At 41.8% G+C, this 22,060-nt stretch overlaps 1 protein-coding gene across 1 annotated transcript; it reads right to left on the bottom strand.

The window, feature by feature from the left end:
- Window positions 1–2,381: 2,381 nt before the first annotated feature.
- On the bottom strand, window positions 2,382–3,613 carry FAM237B (family with sequence similarity 237 member B). Its single transcript, XM_090049808.1, has 2 exons — window positions 3,232–3,613; window positions 2,382–2,449 (listed from the first exon to the last, which is right to left on the bottom strand). The coding sequence occupies exons 1-2, from the start codon at window positions 3,611–3,613 to the stop codon at window positions 2,382–2,384; spliced, it is 450 nt and encodes a 149-aa protein (XP_089905934.1).
- Between the last annotated feature and the right edge of the window lie 18,447 nt (window positions 3,614–22,060).

Genomic DNA, 22,060 nt, shown 5'->3' with positions numbered 1-22,060 from the left:
CAAGGATAACTCCTCCATTTCATTTGTGGCAATGAAAATGCTCCCACTTAGGACAGCACTAAAATAGTTTGTCATGCCAGAAATCCCATTTAATTAAATTGTTCTTTTTAAATGTAAGCGTTCGTCTCACATATGAATAATAGTAAATGCCTTAACATTATTATTACGTGTATTTATTGTTACTGATCCTCAGACTATTTTATTAGGTGTCTGCTCAATACTCTAGCTTATTAAGTCAGCCAAGATCACTTTGTAGTGGGACAACAGCAGCATGCTGAAAAAATATTGGGGCCCATTCTACAGGGTTGTGAGCCTCTTCTTTACAAGCTGAAGTCAATGAGAACTGAAGGCAGAGAATTAAGTGTTTTGCAACACACAACATGCATTGCAACTGTTGTTCAGTTCAGTAATTGCATGTAAATGAGAGTGACAGTTTAATATTTGTGCATTTTTACTTTGGTGCAAATGAAGTAGTTAAAACAGCATTTTTTTGTATTTAAGGATGAACACCAATGGGTTGTTGAGTTGTTTATGGTTATGTACACAGGCTAACTTTCTGACAGTTAAGCTGACTTAACTTTTTTAAGCCGGCTTAAGTACCAGCTTACACACATGTGGAGCAGAGTCGATTTAAATGTGGCACAAGATAATATACCACCGAAGTGTCTTATCTTGACTCACATTAGTAAGCTGTATGTGTGTACACTCCAACATGGCTAACTTAAATTGCCTTAGTTAAGTTGCCTTATTTTAGTATGTGTGTAAACACTCTATATGACCAAGCTAGAAACCTTAGCTAAATTTTTTTTTTATCCTCCAAAAATGTCTCTTCATACAGTATGTCATTGGGGAACCATACTATAACATTGCTTTTAAAATAGAGGCTCATATTAATGTAATAGTTCTGCAGGTGCTGGTTTTAAATGCATCATCAGTGATCACTGTATATCTAGCTGAGAAATCAAAATGAGGACGCCATTTAAAATTCTTCTTTTGGTTTACGATAGATACAACAATTTGGAAATATTTTGTTGATTGGATATATTGCAGAATTCAACTGGTTTCTGTTTATTTCTTTTAACTTTAGGATTTCATATTTACTTTCCATGTGTACTGGAAACTTATTGGTACATGCTAATTCTTGGGGATAGCGTAACTCAGGAATATTTGTATAAGGAAAAATTAAGTATTTTATTTAACAAAGTTTAACATCTAAAAAAAAAATCCAAGGGCACCGTTAGAATATTTGAAGTGCGGTATATAACCTAGCATGTCCAGAGCTTTTTTATTTATTTATTGCTATTTTCAAAAAAAAAAAAAAGGTGTTCAAGTGGACTTTTAAACTTGCATTGTATTCTCTGGTGATCAAAATCAGTTAGTTGTATTATACAGGGATAGATTGTAAACTTGCAGTGTGCCCTAAGGGGTAGCAAAATAGTTCTGCTGCCCATAGAAAAGTCCAAAGAACATATTGGCATCTCAAAGTCGTAATTCATTACTGTTTTCTTTGCTCTGGGGGAGACCAGTAACGTGTTACCTTCTCTTCTGTGCCACTTCATCTCTGGTAGTTACTATCTGGTAGAGGAGGGAAAACCTCTCATCTTCCCCACTGTTGCCTATGTATTTTATGCCTTTTTGCATGAGGCTGCTTTCCCACTATGCTGCAATTAAAGTTTGCAAGGGTACACTATATCCCCTTAGTTGCCCACCTAAGTGCACAAGACAGTTTTATACAAAATTAGTAACTGGCCCCTTTGTCTATCAGATGTACTCCATTTGAAAATAACAAGATATACAAATGGACAAAAATGAGAGTACAACTATAACTCAGTCCTGGTTGCATAGAAAAAATATTTTAATTAATCTATAACCTAGACTAAGCAGTGATAAAATACAAACTTTAGAGGCTGCACAAGATTCTACATCACATGTAACCTCTCCCTCTGGGTTAACATTAGTACTTTTTTATTGATCTTAAAAATGAAATGTATAAAATGTGCACGTTGCCATTGCACCCCTTTGTTTAACATATAAAAATATATAGGGTTTCCATTGTCATTAACATCTTAAAAAAGAGAGTTATTTGAAAAGATGAGTCTACAAAAATATAACACCAGTTTAAACGGACAGTTTACCTGAGAGAACAAAAGTATTGACTCAAAATACATAAGCATTCACATTTGCAGTGGGGGAAAAAGGCAACCTTGGTACATTTAAAGAAAAGGGAACATGTTGACAAAGTGTCTAAAGTACTCATCAACTTATCAATTATCTTAAGTACTTTGTACAGCAGGAAAGGAAAAAAAACCCTTAACACCCATGAAAGGATCTTATACGCATCCATAGTACATGCTGTGCATTTGTGCTCCTTCAGTTTGATGTCATCTTGCTGAGGTATCTTCATTTTTTTTCTCTCCTTTTAACCTAAATTGATTGGTGAAAGCTGACCCTGCAAGATTAGGAAAGAAAGCTAGTTATTGATAAAGAAATATATTTAGCTATGCTAGGGTAATGTTGTGTCCACTTTGACACACAAATGTAGTTGACCCATTTTCAATCTAAAACCCTGCTGGTATACATTGGAGAAACATTCTACGACAATACATTTATGTTTAGGACCTTAGGACTGGAAGGGACCTCTTGGGCCATTGAGTCCAAAGGACATGCTAGCTCGGAGATTGGTTAATAGGATATAAAACTGGTAGCCTGTAGGCTGTCAATTCAAATCCAGCCCAGAGCCATACTGGCCAGCATTTGTTATGACTGGATGATGCACAGTAGCCAGGTGTCCACATCACCACACCAAGCACTAATTAAATACATCTAAAGTTTCAGGAGGAAGGATAATATTTGAATGGGCTTAATCTGAACCTCACCTCTCATCCTTAAGGTGACCCCTCTGGGTCAGAACTGAAAGAAAATTGCTATGAATCTTGCACTTTTTAAGTAATTTGTTTCCTATATGTGTGCTGTGAGTAAACAGAGGAATTGAGTCTCCAACTCTGGTAGTCTAGCCCCAAGTTTTTGTGAGCACTACATTCATACATGCATTTTTAAAAAAGAACATAAATTTAGGATTACAACATCTTAAGCATACTTTTTTTTAATGAAAGATGGTCAAAGAACTTGAGGGGGTTATTAGGTCATTTTGGCTAAACAGAAGTAAAGAAACAAATATTTCAATTTTAATAGCTAGCCAATTGCCAGGCTAGTATTGTGCAGTAAATTTACCTGCTGAGGTTCTATGTGAATATGAGGAGAAATACTTGGTAGATGTTAATTGTCTTCGGCCCACTCCATGGGACCTTGAGAGCACACAGTCTACATACATATCCCAGAAGTTCTGGGCCAAATCATTGAAGAGTTCGTTATGCTTGGGCTTAGGCGATTCTTTTAAGAACATCATGAAGTCCCAGAGAGCAATGATAGTATCTGCTACCCTCAGTTTCTTCATTTCCATTAGCCCATGAGAGGAGATCTCCCAGCATTGATGGTCAATCTGACCTAGACTTGCAGGAGTTTCTTTCTGATATTCTGGACTGGCATAAACCAAATTCACCATTAATATCCAGCCCAGTTGAAGGTATAACTTTCTTCTATGTAAAAATTCCATGCTCCAACTAGGCACCTGAAAGAAAGTGCAAGAAGCAATAGTAACTTTGCCCTATCTCATGTAGCTTTAAAAAAGGTATCCCTGAGGAATGCTTTCTAAATTGTGTTCATGGGTAACACTTAACATTTTCTTTTTGTTTTCAAAGTGCTAAATAAACATTAGCTAATGAATCCTTACAGCATGACTGGAGTAGCTCTGCATGATTACTTCCATTTTACAGATAAGAAAACTGAGGCAGAAAAGTTAAATGACTTTGCATAGGTCTTAGTATTAGAGCTAGTCCTGGAATTTATGAACACTACCACTGCTTCTGCTTCTGCTTCTTTGCTTGGATTACTATGTCATCATATCTACTAGTTTAAGTATTACTAGATGCTTAGCAAATTGTAAGTGTTTTACTTAAAATGACTGCAGTCATATTGCAGTCATCAGGATTACAAACACTTAATTTGCATTGTTGGAATCCCTGTTTTTCACTAACTTCTAATTCACGCTGGTGGTAATGGAGGAGAGAGCGAACAGTTGCACATGTATGGGTGTGTGTACCAAATGAGCTTAGTCAGTGGTAGCTGAAGAATAACAAAACCAACATGGTCTTCTTTCAGCGTTACAGTAATATTCAGGAAATGCTTATTATAAATATTTACAATTTATTTGCATGTGTAAAACCTGGAGAGAATAAGATGAAAGAGAAATTATCTCACAGTCATAATGAAAATCCCAAATGTTATATGCTACCCTATATACACTGTCATTATCAACTGATCCCCTCTGGGAAATAACAACATGCAGTTCCCCAGGAATTATCCATTAGCACAGAAGAGGGTTCAACAGCCCAAATTAAAGCACCTGAACTGATTTTAATTTTTTTTCCTCAGCCCCTCCTATTGTTATACTAAAGAAAGTCATAAAAAGAGAAAAATGAATGCAGAAAAGAAAATGAGGAACAAAATGAAAAATATTTAAGCACAGTTCCCCACTTTGGTATTATACATAAATTCAAGACTAAAGATTTATTTAAACCGCATTCATCACTGTATCTGAGGTTTTTTGCCAATTCCAGTAGAGAGAACAGCAATAATGGGGGTAGGGGGTGGGGAGGGCGGTAAAAAAGGTGGGGGTGAGGAATACAAATAAGGATTTGGGGCTTTTTTTCATTTACACAGAATTTGTTAAGATCCAACTAAAGTTCTTCCAACCAGAGCAAATTTGTAATCAACAATAAGAACAGTCCCCACATAACTTTTTCAAAGTGCTAACACCACTCACCCTCACTGCAGCTATTTAAAATAGATGCAGCATGTTAGTGTTTGTTCTAATTCTTTTCTAAACTTTTCCTTGTTCTCTGTGTTTTAGAATTCTGCTGGTTAGATTTTCTTCTGCCTAATGATATTTTACAAAAAGTTTCTCCAAGAAGCATTTACTTTTGGCTGTGTTATGAGAAACACATATTCAGTGAAGCTGTAGTGATGAATGTACACCTGTTCCTCAATTTCCTTTTACTAGTAACAAATGTTGACAGCAGCAACATGTGCTAGTTCAGGGGTGGCCAACCTGCAAGATGTACCACAAGTGGCATGAGAAGCCCCTGTGAGTGGCACATGGCAGACCAAGGACAAGAAAAGCAGTCCAGCAGCAGAAAGCAGAGCATCAGAGCACCCAGGAGAAGGGGACTGGAGTAGCACTCATGAATGATGCAGGGCTAAGTTGTGGCATGCCTGCCAAAAAAACCACTAGCACCCACTGTGTTAGTTCAAGGGTTATGAAACAGTGCAAAAATCTACCAACTGTAAGGTCACTAGAATTATTTTTTGATCATTTGACTAAAGTAAAACACTAAAACGATAAATGGTCATTGCCGTGCAAACCCTTTAATAGTCCTAGATGTCAACATTGTAGGTTATGAACTAATAATGTCTGCTACTCAGCCCCAGACAAATAATTTCACAAAGGCAATGATTTGAATAATAAAGTGAAAGTTATACTTACAGAGTTTCTAAGGTGCCAGAAAATATTCTAAAAATAGTGATCAGCCACTTGAAGGAGGGAAATAATCCTGAACAAGCTGCTAGAGTAGACAGAAGCTGGTAGTGCTCTAAGGATGCTGGGATTATACTTCACAGAGCCCAGAAAGACACTGACACTGGCAGAAACAGCAGCAGCAACAATAGCAGCATAAACTCCAGCCAGTGTGAAAGGAGGGGAGAAGGGTCTATTGATCTGAAAGTCCCGCCTCTATCTACATCACCTTCTGTGACTCAGTCTTGCCAAAGTCCCACTCCGCTTCTGGGTGTGTGGAAGGGTAAAGTCATAAAGAGTTGGTCAGAGGCGCAGAACTGTAATGAATAACCAATCACTTCTCTTCAAGTATTAATATGTATGAAGATTCCCCACATCCTGAAATTCGGCTTGCCAAGATACTTTCAAAGCTGCTCCTAGAACCCAGCTCTCTGACGTAGATTCTGTCCTGACTGATCTCTTCCCACAGAGTGAGCACAGGACACTTATAGTGTCTCACGTCCTATATATCTGAGCTGATCAGGGGAAAAACCCTTCCTCACCCAACCTCCCACAGTCAGGGTAGCAATATCTTGCCTCACTTCTAAACTGGTCCTTCTTTATTTAGAAATCTAATTCTGCAAAAAAAGATGCACCTCCTTGCTATTTTTTCACGTACAAGCATGCACATACACAAGAAACAAGACTTCAGATTCATGGAAAATGAAAATAAAACCAGAAAGATTGCATACAGAGATCCCATCCCAGTTTCTAATAGTGAAATCCTTAATTTGGGATTAGGGCAGCAGACAAGGTTCTTTGGGTAAATCTGATATCTTTTATTAGACCAACTCAAATAGTTGGAAAAATTGTTAGCAAGCTTTCAGCTTTAAATACCCTTCATCAGGAATTTAATTTGGAATTATTTTTAAAAGGCTTCCCTGATTTTTTTTTTTAGTAAATTATACAGCACTTTTAAAGGTCCCTAATCTTTGCCTCAGAGAGGTTAATTGTTTGCAGGTTTCAAAGGGACCATTACAATGTTGGTCTTGTATTTTTGCCACAGTATCTAAATCTGCCCTGCAAAACTGAAACAAGAGACCTGAACTACAGGTATGGGAAAAAGCTCCCCCACACAGCAGGAAGCAAACCATCATGGGTGATTGGTGCTTCTTGACACTGAGGGGACATAATTTGTGAGTGGCAGGGTGGCAAGCAGTGACCACTCTCAGAAGCTGGCGGTGGTAGTGGTGGCGGCACGATGAGCAGTGACCACCCACAGAAGCCAGAAGCAGCCACTCTTAGGGGAGGCATGTGCTCCCCCCGCTCCAGTCGCCTATATATAACTTCTACAGTTGTTTTTACTGATACTCTTTCTCTGTTGCTTATTCAAAATTGTTGGCAGCTGTCTGTTGCAAAGAAAAGCTGATAGAATCATAGGATTGGAAAGGAAGTGTCATCAGATCCAACCTCCTGAACAAATGTAGATATGTGGAGGAAAGAAGTCTGTAGTAACTAATATATTTTTAAAGCCAAACAATTTCTCTTGTAAAGTGGGCAGCATTTGCTACAGGAATTGCTTTGGAGTGTTTTATGTAACAACTTGTGCTGCTATTCACACTGCAGAATAGTCAGAGGTTTGATTCACATGCGCATTTGAAAGTGTCCCTTAGTGGGAAGAGAGGCTTCCTAAACTATAATATTGTACTGGATCCCCTGATGTGAGTCAAGGCTCTGAGCTCATATGACTACTGCAGAATGCGTAACAACGTAGGACACAGAGTGTTCCTAAAAACGTTATAATGGTGTCGTTGTCATAGAAGCAGAGGAGGCCTGTGGCTGGAACTAAGCCCCTTTCTGGTTAAAAACAGGTAGTGTCATGGTACTGAATGAGACCATATGAATAGTGGTTTCTTTGTGAGGCAAATGAACCGCCAGCTTACTTAAAACTGAGCACTTCCCTTTGGATGCCTCAAATGACTTGAAAGATATTCTATTCACTGGGGTTAGTGAAGCACAGAGGTATGGGTTCCTCTTTATTGAGTAAAGAGTTATGGGGTCCTATGCCCTGAATGTCTGTTGTGGGCCAGTAGGCAAGGTTCTTTGGGTAGATATGATATCTTTTATTAGACCAACTAAATAGTTGGGGAAAAGTTCTTTGCAAGCTTTTGGGCACAAAAACCCTTCATTGTGGGCCAGTGTTGCCTAAGTCTTGACAATTCCAAGCAGGTGGGAGTTACTTCTTGTAGAAACACCATCAGGATTCACAGACTAAGCATTCTCTCATCCATCTCCTTTGCAGACCATATCAGCAGGCATTCTTAGGGCCTTGTTAAACCTCAACTTCAGGTGGCTCCTGGAGCTCTTAACTCCTGGATTGTGCACACATTCACACCTGCCATTAGTTTTAAGCACACTTTAGGTGGCTTAAAGTTATGCCACATCAGGCCAGGTTTATTTCTGATCTGTGTTACCTGGCTTGTGTTCCTTTAATGTGTGACCACTCCCCACATATAAGACTCTGCAATTGCAATTCTCCAGCATCCTGGGATGAAGCATCCCTCCCCCACCCTCCTGTTCTGTGCAGATAAACTTTCCACCCCCTGAACTCTACTCTGCAGGGAATGGTTCTGGCCCCAAGACAACTCTCCATCCCACCCCCAGGGGTGTGACCTTACTACCCCAGGCATGCAACTCCATGCAAACAGCCTGCAAAGTACATGCCAGTTAGTCAAGTCACAGGGCATGGACAGGTCCACAAGTGGGATCTAGGGAGGGCAGGCGGGAACAAGGTAGGAGACCAGATCAGGTTCTCAGAGCCAGTGCCCATCACTCAGAAGCCACAGGCCCCCCAGCCCCACTAGTGCCCCTCACTCCCGATCCACAGCCCCCTGTTCCCCCCCCAGCTCTGCCCCTGAGAGCACAGGCACCAGTCCCAATGCCACTGGGCCAGCCATGCAGCTTCCTGATGCTCCTTCCTGGCCCTCTTCCCCCTTCCTGCTTGAGGGGCATGCATCTGGGGCCCACCCTGCTACAGCCCTGGACCCACCCTGCCCACCACTCAGACACACATACACATACACACACACACACATACACACTCCTGCCCCCACAGTCTTACTTGCATCCAGCTGCCAAGCTACTCCCACACCCTGCCTGGCTACATGTAGCCACGTGTACACCATGCCTCTGTTTGCCCTGCCCCCTGCCCCAAACAGCTTCTTGCTGGGTCAAGCTGGGAGCAGAGCAAAATCCCAGACATTTGATCAGATTTAAAAAAAATGCCCAGACTGAAATTAGAGGATCTAAAAAGAAGACATGTCCAGGAAAACCTGGATGTATGGTAGCCCTATTCATGATCCCCCCTCACACTCCAATCCCAAATTATTAAAACATGAGACCTTCTTTAATTTACATCCTCTTTATTTTGTTACTTGTTTTTATTTTATCATTCAGGGGCTGAATTGCTTAATTTCACCACCCTCCCCCCAGCCCCACTTCCTTTCCATCTCCCATTTCACTACCCAACCCCATCCTGTTAATGCTCTGCCTGGCAGCTTCATGTTCCTCTTCTCCTCCCACCTAGAGCAGGGACAGAAGCCTGAACTGGCTCACCAGCACAGTAGTGGAAACTCACATCTGTAGCTCCTAGTCAGGCCCCTGCTTACCAGCCCTCTAGTGGCAAGTCACAGCTGTGCAGGTGGAGAGACAAATAAGGTTTTTAGGTTTAAGGCAGGGGTGGACAAAATACGGCCCGCGGGCCAGATGCGGCCCACCAGGCCATTCTATCTGGCTCATGAGGCCCCTAAATAATTTAGAAATTTAATATATATCTGCCCCTGGCTGCCTGTCATGTGGCCCTCAATAGCTTGCCAAAACCCAGTAAGCAGCCCTCTGCCCGAAATAATTGCCCGCCCCTGGTTTAAAGTGTGTCTGCCCCCAACTTGAGCTAGCACTAATACCAATCAACATTTAAGCAGCTCAAAGTGCAACATGTAACAAGGCCTTTAGAATATATCTAAACTAGGGAGTTTCAACCTTTTTTCATTTGCAGATCCCTTTGGAAATTCCAAATGGAGGTACGTCTTGGCACTGGATTTACAAACCAGTCCTGATACCTTGTTCCTGATATCTTCTCTAAACCAACTACAACTCCATCCATTTGAGAATAAGCAAATTTTATTAATACACAGTGATAGAATGTAAGAGTGTTGCAAGCAAAGCAAACAAAAAGATTACAGAATACAATACCAATTCTTTTCTAGTCCCAGAATTTCACACGCAGAACAGTGTGTCCAGCTAGTGTGTGAGCACCACCCGGTGGTTCTTTGCTTGAATGTCAGGTGTCAGCAGTCTTGGAGGTCAAGGGCCAATGGCAATTTGCTGTTTTCGAAACTCTTCCTTTTGCATTCTTTTTTTCCACATTCAGTCAAAATTTTATTTCCACAAATCCATCACATCCATACATCTTAGTCTGGTCATTTGCCAGTGTCCTAATTTGGTCATTTCAACCAAAACTGGAAATTCCAGTTTTGCAACTGATGACTGTGACCTGTTCCAATTCTGCAGGTTCCTATCTCACTATGGGTTTTCAAGGAACGCTGTGCTCCATGTTTTCAATTTCCCAGAATTTATGTGCCTGTTTGTGTGCTAGCGTTGGACACAGTGTCTGCCTCAGAGGCCGAGAACATGAAAGTTTACTTTAGAAACCAATTAACCCTTGCTGTTTCCCTGGAGTGTTGTTTTAATGCACTATTTACTCTACCTACAAGCCAGTTTCTGAAAACATTTTCTAAATATCATTTTCTAGCCATCAGTGTGGAGCCCTTTGAGTTGTAAATGTGGGTATTCACATACTTTTGATTGATCATAGCCATCTTTTGTGGACCCCTCAGATAGTCTGCAGACCCCCAGGAGTCCATGAACCACAGGCAGCGGTGACCCGAGCAGGGTGCGGGGCCTGGGGCAAATCATCCCATGCAGGGCCTCATCGCTGCTCCGATCCCACGGGCCCTGGACCTGATGAATCTGCTGCTGCCATTGGCGGTGGCAGGGGGGAGGATAGTGAGTGGCTGGATGCGGAGCCACCGTTTTGCCCAGCTCCATGCCGCCACTGCTCTGCCTGGCTCTGTGGGGCCCCCAGAGCACAGGGCCTGGGGCAGTCACCCCAATTTGCCCTCCCAGAGGCAGCCCTGACCACATGTTGAAAACCACTGGTCTAAACCCATGCAAGACAGTTGCCAGCAGCACTGGTTCCCCTTTTTACCCAATCTAGTGGCTAGAGTACTCACTCTGGATTTTGGAGACTCAGGGTTAACCCACATCTCAAATGAGAGATCAAATTACTAGACTACTCCATCATTTTTTGTGTGAGAGCATTGTGTGTTTCTTTTAAACCAGCTGCATCACAGTCTCTCCTCAAAAGCTTTCTTGAAGAGTTTCAAGAAATAAAGAAATAAAAAAAAAGAAACACTCTGGTACCAAGTCTAACTTAAAAAACTGGTTTTACTTGCACATCCAATCATTATAGTAGACATTTCTAATCAGATATTGTAAAGCACTTTACATGTTAATTACTGTTCATATATAGTAATTCAATAAAACACAGGTATACTGCATGATGACAGCTTTATAGGAGATGTAGAGAATATAGAAAGTAGTTGTTTGGAGCACTGCAAAGGCAAACCTGAGGCTGCCTCCTACGCACAGTCCTGCTCTTTACATTATTACTGGTGAGGGTAGAATTATAACGAGTTCTTGGAAAGAAAGCAGCTCCTCCACAATTGCTCCTAACACCACCCTAGGTTGCTGGTGCCTTCTGGAAGTAGAAAAAGGTCAGCATAAATACCAATGTCTCTTCTTGCAGCACCTGCTTTTTTCTGGGTCTTCCATCCAAGCACTGTGCCAGTCAAACTCTACAACATGCATAAATCTGGCAAGATCCTAGTACAAAATAAGATTGCTGCAACACAGGTGCCCTGCTAAGTATCAGATGCGGTCTGATATATCTAACTCACTAAAACATAGCTGTTTCCTTTTGGAATTTGAGTGTTGCCAAATAGATCAAGATAATAATTGAACTCAATTCCATTTTCATACCTTATTTTATATGAGCTTGTATAAATTAATAATTTGAGGACATAGAAGATACTGGCTAACTTTGAGTTTCTGCCCCAAAAAACTTCCTGTCTGTAATGGCATGAATTAATAAGAAATATGGGGAAAGTCTATAGAAAGACTAACACTATTAAAATGTCATGTGGCATGAAAGACATGGGCTGTTCTTTTACATGGAACTATAATAATTCTGGGCAGAAAAACAACTTGCACAATACTGAAAATATAAATTCAAACATGCTTTGAAACTGATGATACTCAGCCCTATTTACTAGCAGCTTTTAAAGCATTAATAGAGGGAAAGAAAGTAAAAAGAACCTATTTGGGCTAACAGCTGGAAGGCTGATACAAGGACTCAATATGGTTCTACCATTTGAAGAATTACACAAAAACACCATTAGATGCAATTACTCCTTGAACTCCTAGAGATTAAAGCATTAGATTGTTGAAACAACCTACTAACCAGAATAACAACATTCAGAAAAATCTCCTTCATAACACTAGGTAAAAGCAAAAGAGAACAGATTATTCTTCAAAGTTATCAATGATGTGTTTATATGTGCTTTCTCTAGATCACACCAAACACTACATTTCTGGATATTCGTGGCCTGGAAATGTTTGCATATGTGTGATTCCAGTTCATTGTGGGCAATTTTTTACTATAAAATTGGGCCAGCTCAATGTACAGTGTTCCGCTGTATGTGATCTGTGTCTGACCTATGCATACTGGTTCTACCATATATAGGTCCATTAAAAGTTTTTATACCTACTATTTACTTAAATCTGTCTGTTCAACTTAGGCTGACCTTCCCATTCAGTCTATAGGCAGAGATAACATAACATAAACAGGCTATGTAATGCTAGCCACATGCCACATCTTCTTGTTGCATCATCTACATGTTTTAAATTTTATCCTATACTGTTTTTCTGTAACTAGATTACAGTTTACCAAACTGAGGCAATCTCTCCTTTTTGCTGTTTTGTTTATATGGTGTCAAATCTACCTGTACTATGTTTGATCAATTTTAGTTGCTCTTGCCCAAATTTCTTTGCATAGACATTCCAATACTTATCTAAAATCCTGCCACTTATAAATGAAGGGCCAAAGGTATTTAAGAGAAGTTTGAGGTAAGGTATTTAAGAGAAGTTTGAGGTATTTAGGCACCTAACACAAGGTACAGATAGGTGCCTTGTGGTATTTTCAAATGTGACTAAATCACTTATGTGTATTTAGTTCAGTCTGGCCTTTGATCCATTCTGGACAATAAGATTAAGAGAAGGATTTCCATTTACTCCAGTGGAAATTGTCACACAAACTGTTAGCATACCTGTTTTTTTTTAGTTCTAGGACTGGGCAGTACCCATAATGAAACTGTAGAAATTAGATTACTGGGAAATGGATTTTTCTTAGTCAATTAAACCTTTCAAAGTAGTAAATGGAGGTCCTTGAAGGCCAGTGCTGAACATTTATTTCCTTTGTACTACAGTATTATTTGTTTGACAGTCTAACACTTATGGTTTATAACCTATGTTAGGTTTCCCTTTGCATAAAGGTGAATAGTTGTAATCATGCAGAGCGCCATATTCATGTTCCAACTTCTGTCCTGTTCATGGCATCTCTACCTGGATACTGGGATCAAGTTCCTTTCCATATTGTTTTTTACCAGTGAGGAAGCTTAAAATATGTTTAACTTGGAAGTACTGTTTTCCTTCAAGGTATTTCTATTTCATAGTCACAGAAAGCTCTGAAGATTAAACCCACAGGACCTAATTTTGGGGCCCAGGGGCTGTGTCCAAACAAGTACGGCTGTACGATACGTGGCGCCACAAACAAGTCTGCAGTGCCACATACCGCATGTTTAGATGTTCTCCATGCTGCAAGGGATATCTGCCTGTGCATGTGCTGTTCCACCTTTTTTCTGTGCATTTTTTGACCCATGGATATCCAGCGCTCAAAAGAACTTGCAGGGAAAAATAGTGGAACAGCACATGCACAGGCAGTGTGCACCGCTCAAAAGCAGACCCAGGCCCCCAGAGCTGCACTGCAGCTGCCAGCCAGGCTCCAAGAAGCAGAATCACCACTGGTGACAGGGTGCACCACCGTTACTTGTCCCTGGAGAATCAAACATCCACACTCATCTGGATGTACCATGGGGAACTTCCCTTGGTTAAGAATTGTCAGGCTGGGTAAAAGACAACTGTAGCTCTTATACTGAGTCTTAAGTTGGTTGCAAATGAAGTTAGGCAAAATAAAATGTTTCTCTTCGAATTCTTCCAACGCTAATTTTCTGCAGCATTGATTTTGAAGTTCTTTACTCTTTTTTTGTTCTTAATGTAATAGTTGAAGTAGCTCCATCTAATGATGAGTTACAACATTACAGTGCATATTCTTGCCCTTGGTTAAATCTACTTTTCTCTGAAATAAAAAATAAATATCCATAAATCTAATTTTAAAATAGTCTGTAATTGCTTTTTCTTTTACTCAAAGTCAAACGTTTTGAATATCTACTCTTTTTTTTAGAATTTCAAAGCATAAGCTATGTTTACTTCCCTGCTTTGTGCTGTGGTGTTCTGAAAGTTTTCGGAAAAGAGGAAACTAGAATATTATGTAATTTGTTTAATTCTACTAGGTTTTAATACAAAGCTATGTTAAAAAAACTTTTTTGATTTAATTTTTTAAAAGTACGCCATTTGTGTTTGCACAGAGTAAAATAAACTTGCTGCCAATTAAAGAAATCTAATACAGAAAGAGATTAAATGCCCAGATAGAAAGGAATTTATAATTTGTTTTTATTAATGACATGATAGAGCTCTTGCACAACCTATTACTCTTTTTATGGGAGAAAGGAGACAAAGCAGTAATAATTAAGATTTGATATAGCATTGCCTTGGCAATTTTCCAGCTTTCAGGGTAGTGAAATAGCATGTGAGGTGGTAAGCAAAGTAGAAAAAACAGGAGGGGAGATGCTACATAATATAAAATACACACATTTATTGCTTTTACATAAATTGCTTTGGCTCATTTTAAAGAACTAATAGTTATCCGTATGACTGAATTCCCTATGCTTACACATCTGACAATATAAAACATTACGTAAATAGGACTCATTGCAGATAAGGAGTTGAGTCAATGTACTAGTGATAGTCAGAGCACCACTGATTAGCAGTATGTGGCATCAAGAAAAAAATTGTGATTTTTCTACAATCAAGCTTGATGCTTATTATGGCCCCAGTTCCATTACAGAAATTCTAATATAGCACACCCACTCAATGATTTAAAAGCCAATGCAAACAAAGAGAGGAAGATGGTGACAAAATTGGTTAAACCCTGGCAAAAAATAAGTTATTTTTGTAAGATCAAAAAGATATGGGGAAGAGGGTTTGACCAAAGCAGTAAAGTCAAGCAAACCTCAAAAAACTTTGGAGTTTTAAAGGTTTGAGCTATATATAATATTAGCAGTCTTAGCATCTTGCTTTTGGAAGAACCTTTGAAAGGACTTGTTTGATCAAATTACTTTATTGGTGGTGGTGTTATGAACTTGTAGTGTGAGAGCAGATTGAATGCTATTATCAGTGAACTTGATCCTATGATTTACTGAGCATCCTTTTAGTATTCATAGACTTAAGTAGCCTCATTTTCCTGTACTTGTCAGATTCAATTTTGATTAGTATAATGTAGTAAATTTAACCTTACCATTATGGTTTCTCTGGATTAGTCTACAGACAAATGTATTTTGAGAGGAGTTGACTTCTTGTTGGAAGACAATGGGAACAGAGGGTGCTCAGCATAAGGCCCTTCTAATAACCTCTAGAGACAGCATCTTGTAAAACACGTTGACTGATGCTATCAATAGTCGTGATGACTCAATGGCATTAAAACCAAACAGAACTGAATGTGAAAGAGGAGAACAACAAAGTAATGAGAGCATTCAATAATTTGTACTGGAATACAAGTAAAGAACATGGGTTATGGTGCTACATTATTTATAATCATTAGTGAAGGCACTTCTCATATTGTGAAATGTATTTTGTACAATGTGATCTAAAAATGTCTTGCTGTTGCATTTGCAGAACATTTCCAGGTCCCACGGAAGATTTTTACAAAATACTAACACAGAAATGTGATAGTTATAAGGATTAAAGCTACTTTAAGCCTAGATTACATGTATAGTTGATTGCTAACAACAACAAAAAATGGCAGTAAAAGCAGACAAATGATTATTAATGTAGGGAAAGGCTTTTCAAAGTATTTTTCATTATGTGTAGGTGGAAGGCAGTGGATCAGAAAAATGACTCAATTAATTCTCAGGCTTTCTACATATACTACTAAAAAGTACCTTTTCAATATGATGCTTAAGAAAGAAAAACATTACATATTGTGGTATTCTATTCAATTAGGGTATTTTATTCATCATGTCCATCGAAAGACGTCAAGGAAAGTCATCTAGAAAAATCAAGATTCCTGATGTGTCATTATCTGTGCAATAACTCAGCTGCAGAATAAAGATAGCTTGTTTTACTTAAGTTCGAGAGAAGAAGCATGGTCTACAGGGGTAAGCAAAATGGTCCTCAAGGGATTTTATCCAGCCCATAGCAGGTCCCTCAGTCCCACCTGGCCCAGGCACAGGAGGCAGCCCGGGCCATGGGACATGGTGCTGGTTTCACCTCCCCAAGCATAAAGCAGGCTGGGGCGTTACAGTACCAGACTCTGCTTCCCAGTAGCCCTGGCAGCCCCCAGCCTCTTTCTGGCTGCCCCTGCCTATGTTCCCACCGCTGCTGGAGCTGGCCCTGCTCCCCGGGCACCCTACTGCCAGGGATGCCAGAAAGAGCAGGCATGCAGGATCTGCATAGAGACTGGCCCAAGACCAAGCAGGGCGCACTCAGGCAGGTGGACAGGATGGGGCTGCAGGCAGGCAAGGAGTGGTGCCTGGGAATGGGCAGGCGGGGGCTGGGATCATGGCCTGGTGACAGTGCAGGGCCATGCTAAGAGTGGATCACGGTTCTGCCCCAGGCCCTGGCCCCATGCTGTCACTGCCCTGCAATCCTGGCCCTTGCCCTGGCCTCGGCCCCACCTGCCAGTCCTGCTCCTAGACACTGCTCCCTGCCTGCCCACAGTCCCATGCTATCCACCCAGCTGAGCACCCTGCTCGCAGAGGTCCTGAGCCAGTCTCCATGAAGACCCCTCCCACCTGCCTGCTCCATCCAGCATGCCTGGATACTGGTCTAGTAGTCTACCACTTAGGTAGTTTTGGTGAGTTGTTGTGGGGGGCAGACTGGGCCACAACAGCTAACCCAAGCTCCTTAAGTGGTCCTCTGTCCCAAATCATTGCCCACCCCAGCTCTATGAGAAGCACTGGACTGGGATTCTGGGAACCTGGATTCTATTCTTTACTTCTCCATTTACTTCTCCATACGTGTTTTTAAAAATCAAATGTTAAATATAAAGTATGGAATAAAATAGTTTAACAACGGCAAGAATGATTTGAGTTACACTGAGTGCAGAAAATATATTTCACTAGCATTTTTTTTTAAATCACTGTTGCAGAAATCTGCTATGGTTCGTTTCTCGGGAGGCGAAAAAAACTCTCAGTCACAGACACACTCCATTAGCAATACAAAAGGTATATATTTGCAAATAGGGTCAGAGAGACAGAGACAAAAGATCAAACCCTCTGCCCGCGGGGAACACTTCTCAGCAGGCTTTTATCCCCTCTCTCCTGAGCACTTGTACAGAAGCAGGAACTCTTACAACTCATTTCCGGTTCATACAAACATGTATGTGAATACGTCACATCATACATCGCATGTGTATTATAATTAACTACTTAAGTATGCGGGGCAGATAGGCTTATATGCATTAGCTTATTACGCGTGCTTAGAAAGAACTTCAGGTTACAAAAGGTTCAAGCTCAAGGCTAAGATGGCAATTATTCTTATCTAGCCTAAGAAATGTGGGAGCCATGAAAGAAAGTGTGATTTAGTGTAACAAAGAGATAGTAAATTTGCAGAACAAAGAGAGAGTGATACCTTAGTACAAAGAGCCCTTAGTAGCCTTTTTTTTCCCCTTCAATCTCCACACCCCCCCCCTTCCACCAAGGAGACAAGGAGAGCTAGCAGCTGTGCTTTTCTAACAACACTATTGATAATGCATTTTTAATAATATTTCTAACAATATCCCCCCTCAAGATGATTTCTGCTCTTTACTTCATTTGGGCATATCAAGATAATTACGAGGAATTTTTCTGAGGACCATGACTTTTGCTACAGTCTGTGCTTTCAAAGGGACTGCTGCGACCTGCATTCCTTCTACTGTGGTGGTTATCAATCTAGTAAGACAAGGAATAAGGCAAGGGATAAAAATCAAACCAGTCAGAGCACACAAAAGCACAAATCCTACTTTTTTCCACCAGGGTCCTCCAAATAATTGAAACCACCAGTCCTTATTCCATGTGGTTTCCCACGTTTGTATTGGTACATGGGCTATTTTCCTAATCTCTTTGGCAATCTCTAAGACCGCTTTTCCGTTGTCATCTATTTGGAAGCAACAATTAGAAAGGTTGAGCTTTCTGCAGACTCCGCCATCCTCTGCAAGTAAATAGTCTAAGGCCATCCGATTTTGGTATATGGCTGCTCTCATCTGAGAACTCTGTCGGGCCAATAACTCGAGAGCAGTGGCAGTCTGGTTAGTAATTATTTCCAAGACTGCCTGCAACCTGATGATTCTATTTAGCATATATATATTGGTGTCCGGTACCCCCAACTCCCATCATTAGCCCATGTAGCCGGTCCATAATACTCAATAATCCTCTGAGGAGGCCACTCATCCTCCTTCCACTTTTGCGAGCCACCCTGTGTCAAACTTACATCAATACTTCTCCTGGCCCTTTTCCAATCATCATACAAAGAGACTCCCAGCTTATTTCCAACCTCAGACGGTAACAAAAAGAAAGCTGGTACAATTACTCCCATATAGCAAGTTCCTGTCCACCCTTGTGGTAGTATTGTATAGGCCCGTCATCCACAAATCCAATAGTATCCTTTTAAGGCCCTATTTTCTCTATTAGTGGCATTCAGAGGGGCCCAACCATAGGGCATCTCGGGGAACCCCAAGCCTCCTTCTGGACCCAAAGGACCAGCAACTGCGTGGCCTCCTTTCATGGAACATTCCCATAGCCCATCCTGGTTCTTGTCTGTACAATCTGTCTGATCATCACTTCGATTTGTGGCACTCCAATACTTATTAAACCACACAATTGTTCCATTAGGATGCTGCCACACTAGCCGATTATACCCTGGGCTATTAGGATAATAAAGCCGTTCTAATTTTGTAAGGTTCATCCACCTTACTTTTAAAGTCCATATGCAACGGCTGTGTCCCAACCTTTTTCCTGTACCATTATTACTGATGCAATACTCTCCCAATGCCACTTGGGAAAGTTCCCAACTGTGGTTCTCATCCCATTTTTGACTAGTACTCTTAACATCTGCCTTACTACTTACTAGCCACTTCGGGGCCAAAGGAAAAGCCCTCCAAGGCCACTGGTCTCCGGCCTCCCGGAGCCCCCCACAGCCCAGCAGTTGGTAAGATTAAAAGTACCTGCAATTCTTTCCATCATGTCAACATACAAATTTGTCCCTGGGGAAACAATTGGGGAAAGCAGGGGCATAGGCCAGCGGCTAAGGCTACGCAATCCTGCTTCTTTCATTATGCAGATAACAACAAGGCACATTAAGATTCCCACCATATTTTCCCTTTTACTTTCTTGACTAATTTTCTGAGCTCTGATTAAGCCGTCTCAGGCGCACTTGGAGATCACCAGTAGGTTCACAGCTCCACTCGCTGGCTTCTTGTTCCGAAGACGACTCAGCTTCCGGAGTGAGTTCGTCTTGGGAGTTGTTGTCCTCTGACGCTTGTGGATGTCGTTTCACATGGGTATGGTGTATCCAACGGTCATGGCCAGCAATCTTTACAGCGGTGTGGGTTGTTAGAAGTACCTGGAAAGGGCCACTCCACCTCTCAGTCAAAGGTTCCTTTTTCCACCGCTGCACCAAGACCCAGTCTCCCGGGGAGAAGTCATGTACCGGTACGTCTAAAGGCAGGCGCTGAAAGGAGGCTGCATACCTGTGAAGAGAAGACAAGACAGACTGCAAAGCAATAACGTACATATGAAGTTCACTATTACCTAATTCAAAAGTTACATTTTCTCACATCCCAGGAGGTAAGACTCGAGGGGGCTTGCCAAACATAATTTCATATGGGGTCAATTTGAGGCCCCGTCGGGGAGTGTTTCGAATACTAGTAAGAGCGAGCGGCAGTGCTTGAGGCCACTTAAGGCGTGTTTCAATACAGATTTTGGTGAGCAGAGTCTTTAAAGTCCTATTCATGCGTTCCACTTGTCCTGAACTCTGTGGTCTCCATGGTGTGTGTAGTTTCCAAGTAACCTTGAGAGTTTGCGCGACTTCTTGAACCACTTTTCCCACGAAGTGTTGTCCTTGATCCGACTCAATGGACTCAGGCAGGGAATACCGGGGAATGATCTCCTGCAACAAATACTTCACTACTGTAGCCGCAGTGGCAGTCCTGGTGGGCCAGGCCTCGACCCAACCAGAGAGCTGGTCTACCATGACAAGTAAAAACCCGTGATGTCCGGACCGTGGGAGCTCGGCAAAATCAATCTGCCATGCCTGTCCAGGGTACGCTGCCCAGGGTCTACCTCCCATTGGCACAGGGGGTTTCCTTCGAGGGTTTACTTTCTGGCATGTGATGCACTTGGTAGCAATGCGCTGAGCTTCTACATATAGCCCTGGAGCTACTGCTTGGCGGATCACTAGATCACCCATGGCCAAACCTCCCATATGGGTTCTTGCATGGAGCTGTTGCAGCACCTCCCGAAGCAATGGCCTGGGTATCATGACTTTCCCTCCTGGTACTATCCACCACCCCTGGGAGTTCTTTTCTGCACAAGCTTTCTGTGCAAATTTATCTTCTTCAGGGGAATACTGTGGGACTAAATCCTGGACGTCTGGCCATATGGCATGGGACATGGCCTGCTTGGATACCTCCTCCACTTCTCCCCCAATAAATGCAGCTTCCTTTGCTGCCGCATCAGCCTTTGCATTTCCAAGCTTATGCTTTTCCTCAGCAGACTTCCCATGGGCCCGCACATGAATGACTGCTACCTCTTTAGGCTGGTGGAGTGCCTCTAGTAGCTTGATAATCTGGGGGCCATTAGCAATCTTATTCCCAGAGGCCGTAATGAAACCCCTTTCTTTCCACAATAGTCCGTGCGCATGGACTGTAGAAAAAGCATAGCGAGAAACAGTGTATATGTTAACCCGCTGGTCTGTCCCCAGCTGTAATGCTCGGGTGAGCGCAGTGAGTTCCGCGGCCTGTGCCGACCATGAGCTCGGCAATGACTCCCTCCATACTACCTTATCCAAGGTTACCACTGCACATCCTGTTCGTCTTTTTCCATCAATGACAGAACTGGAGCCGTCTACGAAGTATTCAACATCTGGGTCCTCAATTGGATCCTCAGCAAGATCAGGCCGCACCTGCGTAGTTTGATTCAGGACCTCAAGGCAGTCATGTGTCGGTTTCCCTGACTCCGGCAGCAAGGTTGCAGGGTTTAAGGCTGTAGTATGTTTGAAAGTAAGTCCTGGATTAGAGAGCAAAAATATCTCATACTGTGATTGTCTGGAGGGGTTAAGAAATTTCCCTCCCTCAGTCCCTAGGATCTGGGGAACTCCATGAGGAGTGAGTATTTCCATATCCGCACCCATGACTATCTTCTGGGCTTCTTCAACAACCACTGCTGTGGCTGCCACAGCCCGAAGACAGGCTGGCCACCCGAGTGCAACTGGATCTAGAACCTTTGAGTAATATCCCACGGGTCTCCAGGTCGGGCCCGATGGCTGTGTCAGCACCCCTGATGCAACCCCTCGATTCTCATGAACATACAGTCGATATGGCTTTTTACTATTTGGGATGGCCAGGGCAGGGGGCTGGGTTAATGCTGCTTTAAGCAGATCAAAGGCATGCTGCATTTCTTTATTCCATTTCCATTTAGTGAGACTCTCCTTAGTCAGGGATTCATACAGTGGTCTAGCCTTCCCACCATAATCTGGTATCCATAGTCGACAGAACCCAGTTAGCCCTAGGAATGCCCGCAGCTCCTTGGGTGACTTAGGTGGGGTTAGACCTTGGATTGCCTGTATGCGATCTGCACTCAGGGCTCTGACTCCTTTTGAGAGCTTATATCCCAAAAATGTGACTTCAGGCTGACATATCTGGGCTTTCTCTCTAGAGACTTTATATCCTTTTTCCCCCAG

This window comes from Crocodylus siamensis, chromosome 5 (assembly GCF_052110815.1).
Source record: "Crocodylus siamensis isolate JL-2025a chromosome 5, ASM5211081v1, whole genome shotgun sequence".
Classification (NCBI taxonomy): domain Eukaryota; kingdom Metazoa; phylum Chordata; order Crocodylia; family Crocodylidae; genus Crocodylus; species Crocodylus siamensis.
Note: the sequence above shows the minus strand (reverse complement) of the source record. Positions and strands in the feature narration are given on the sequence as shown.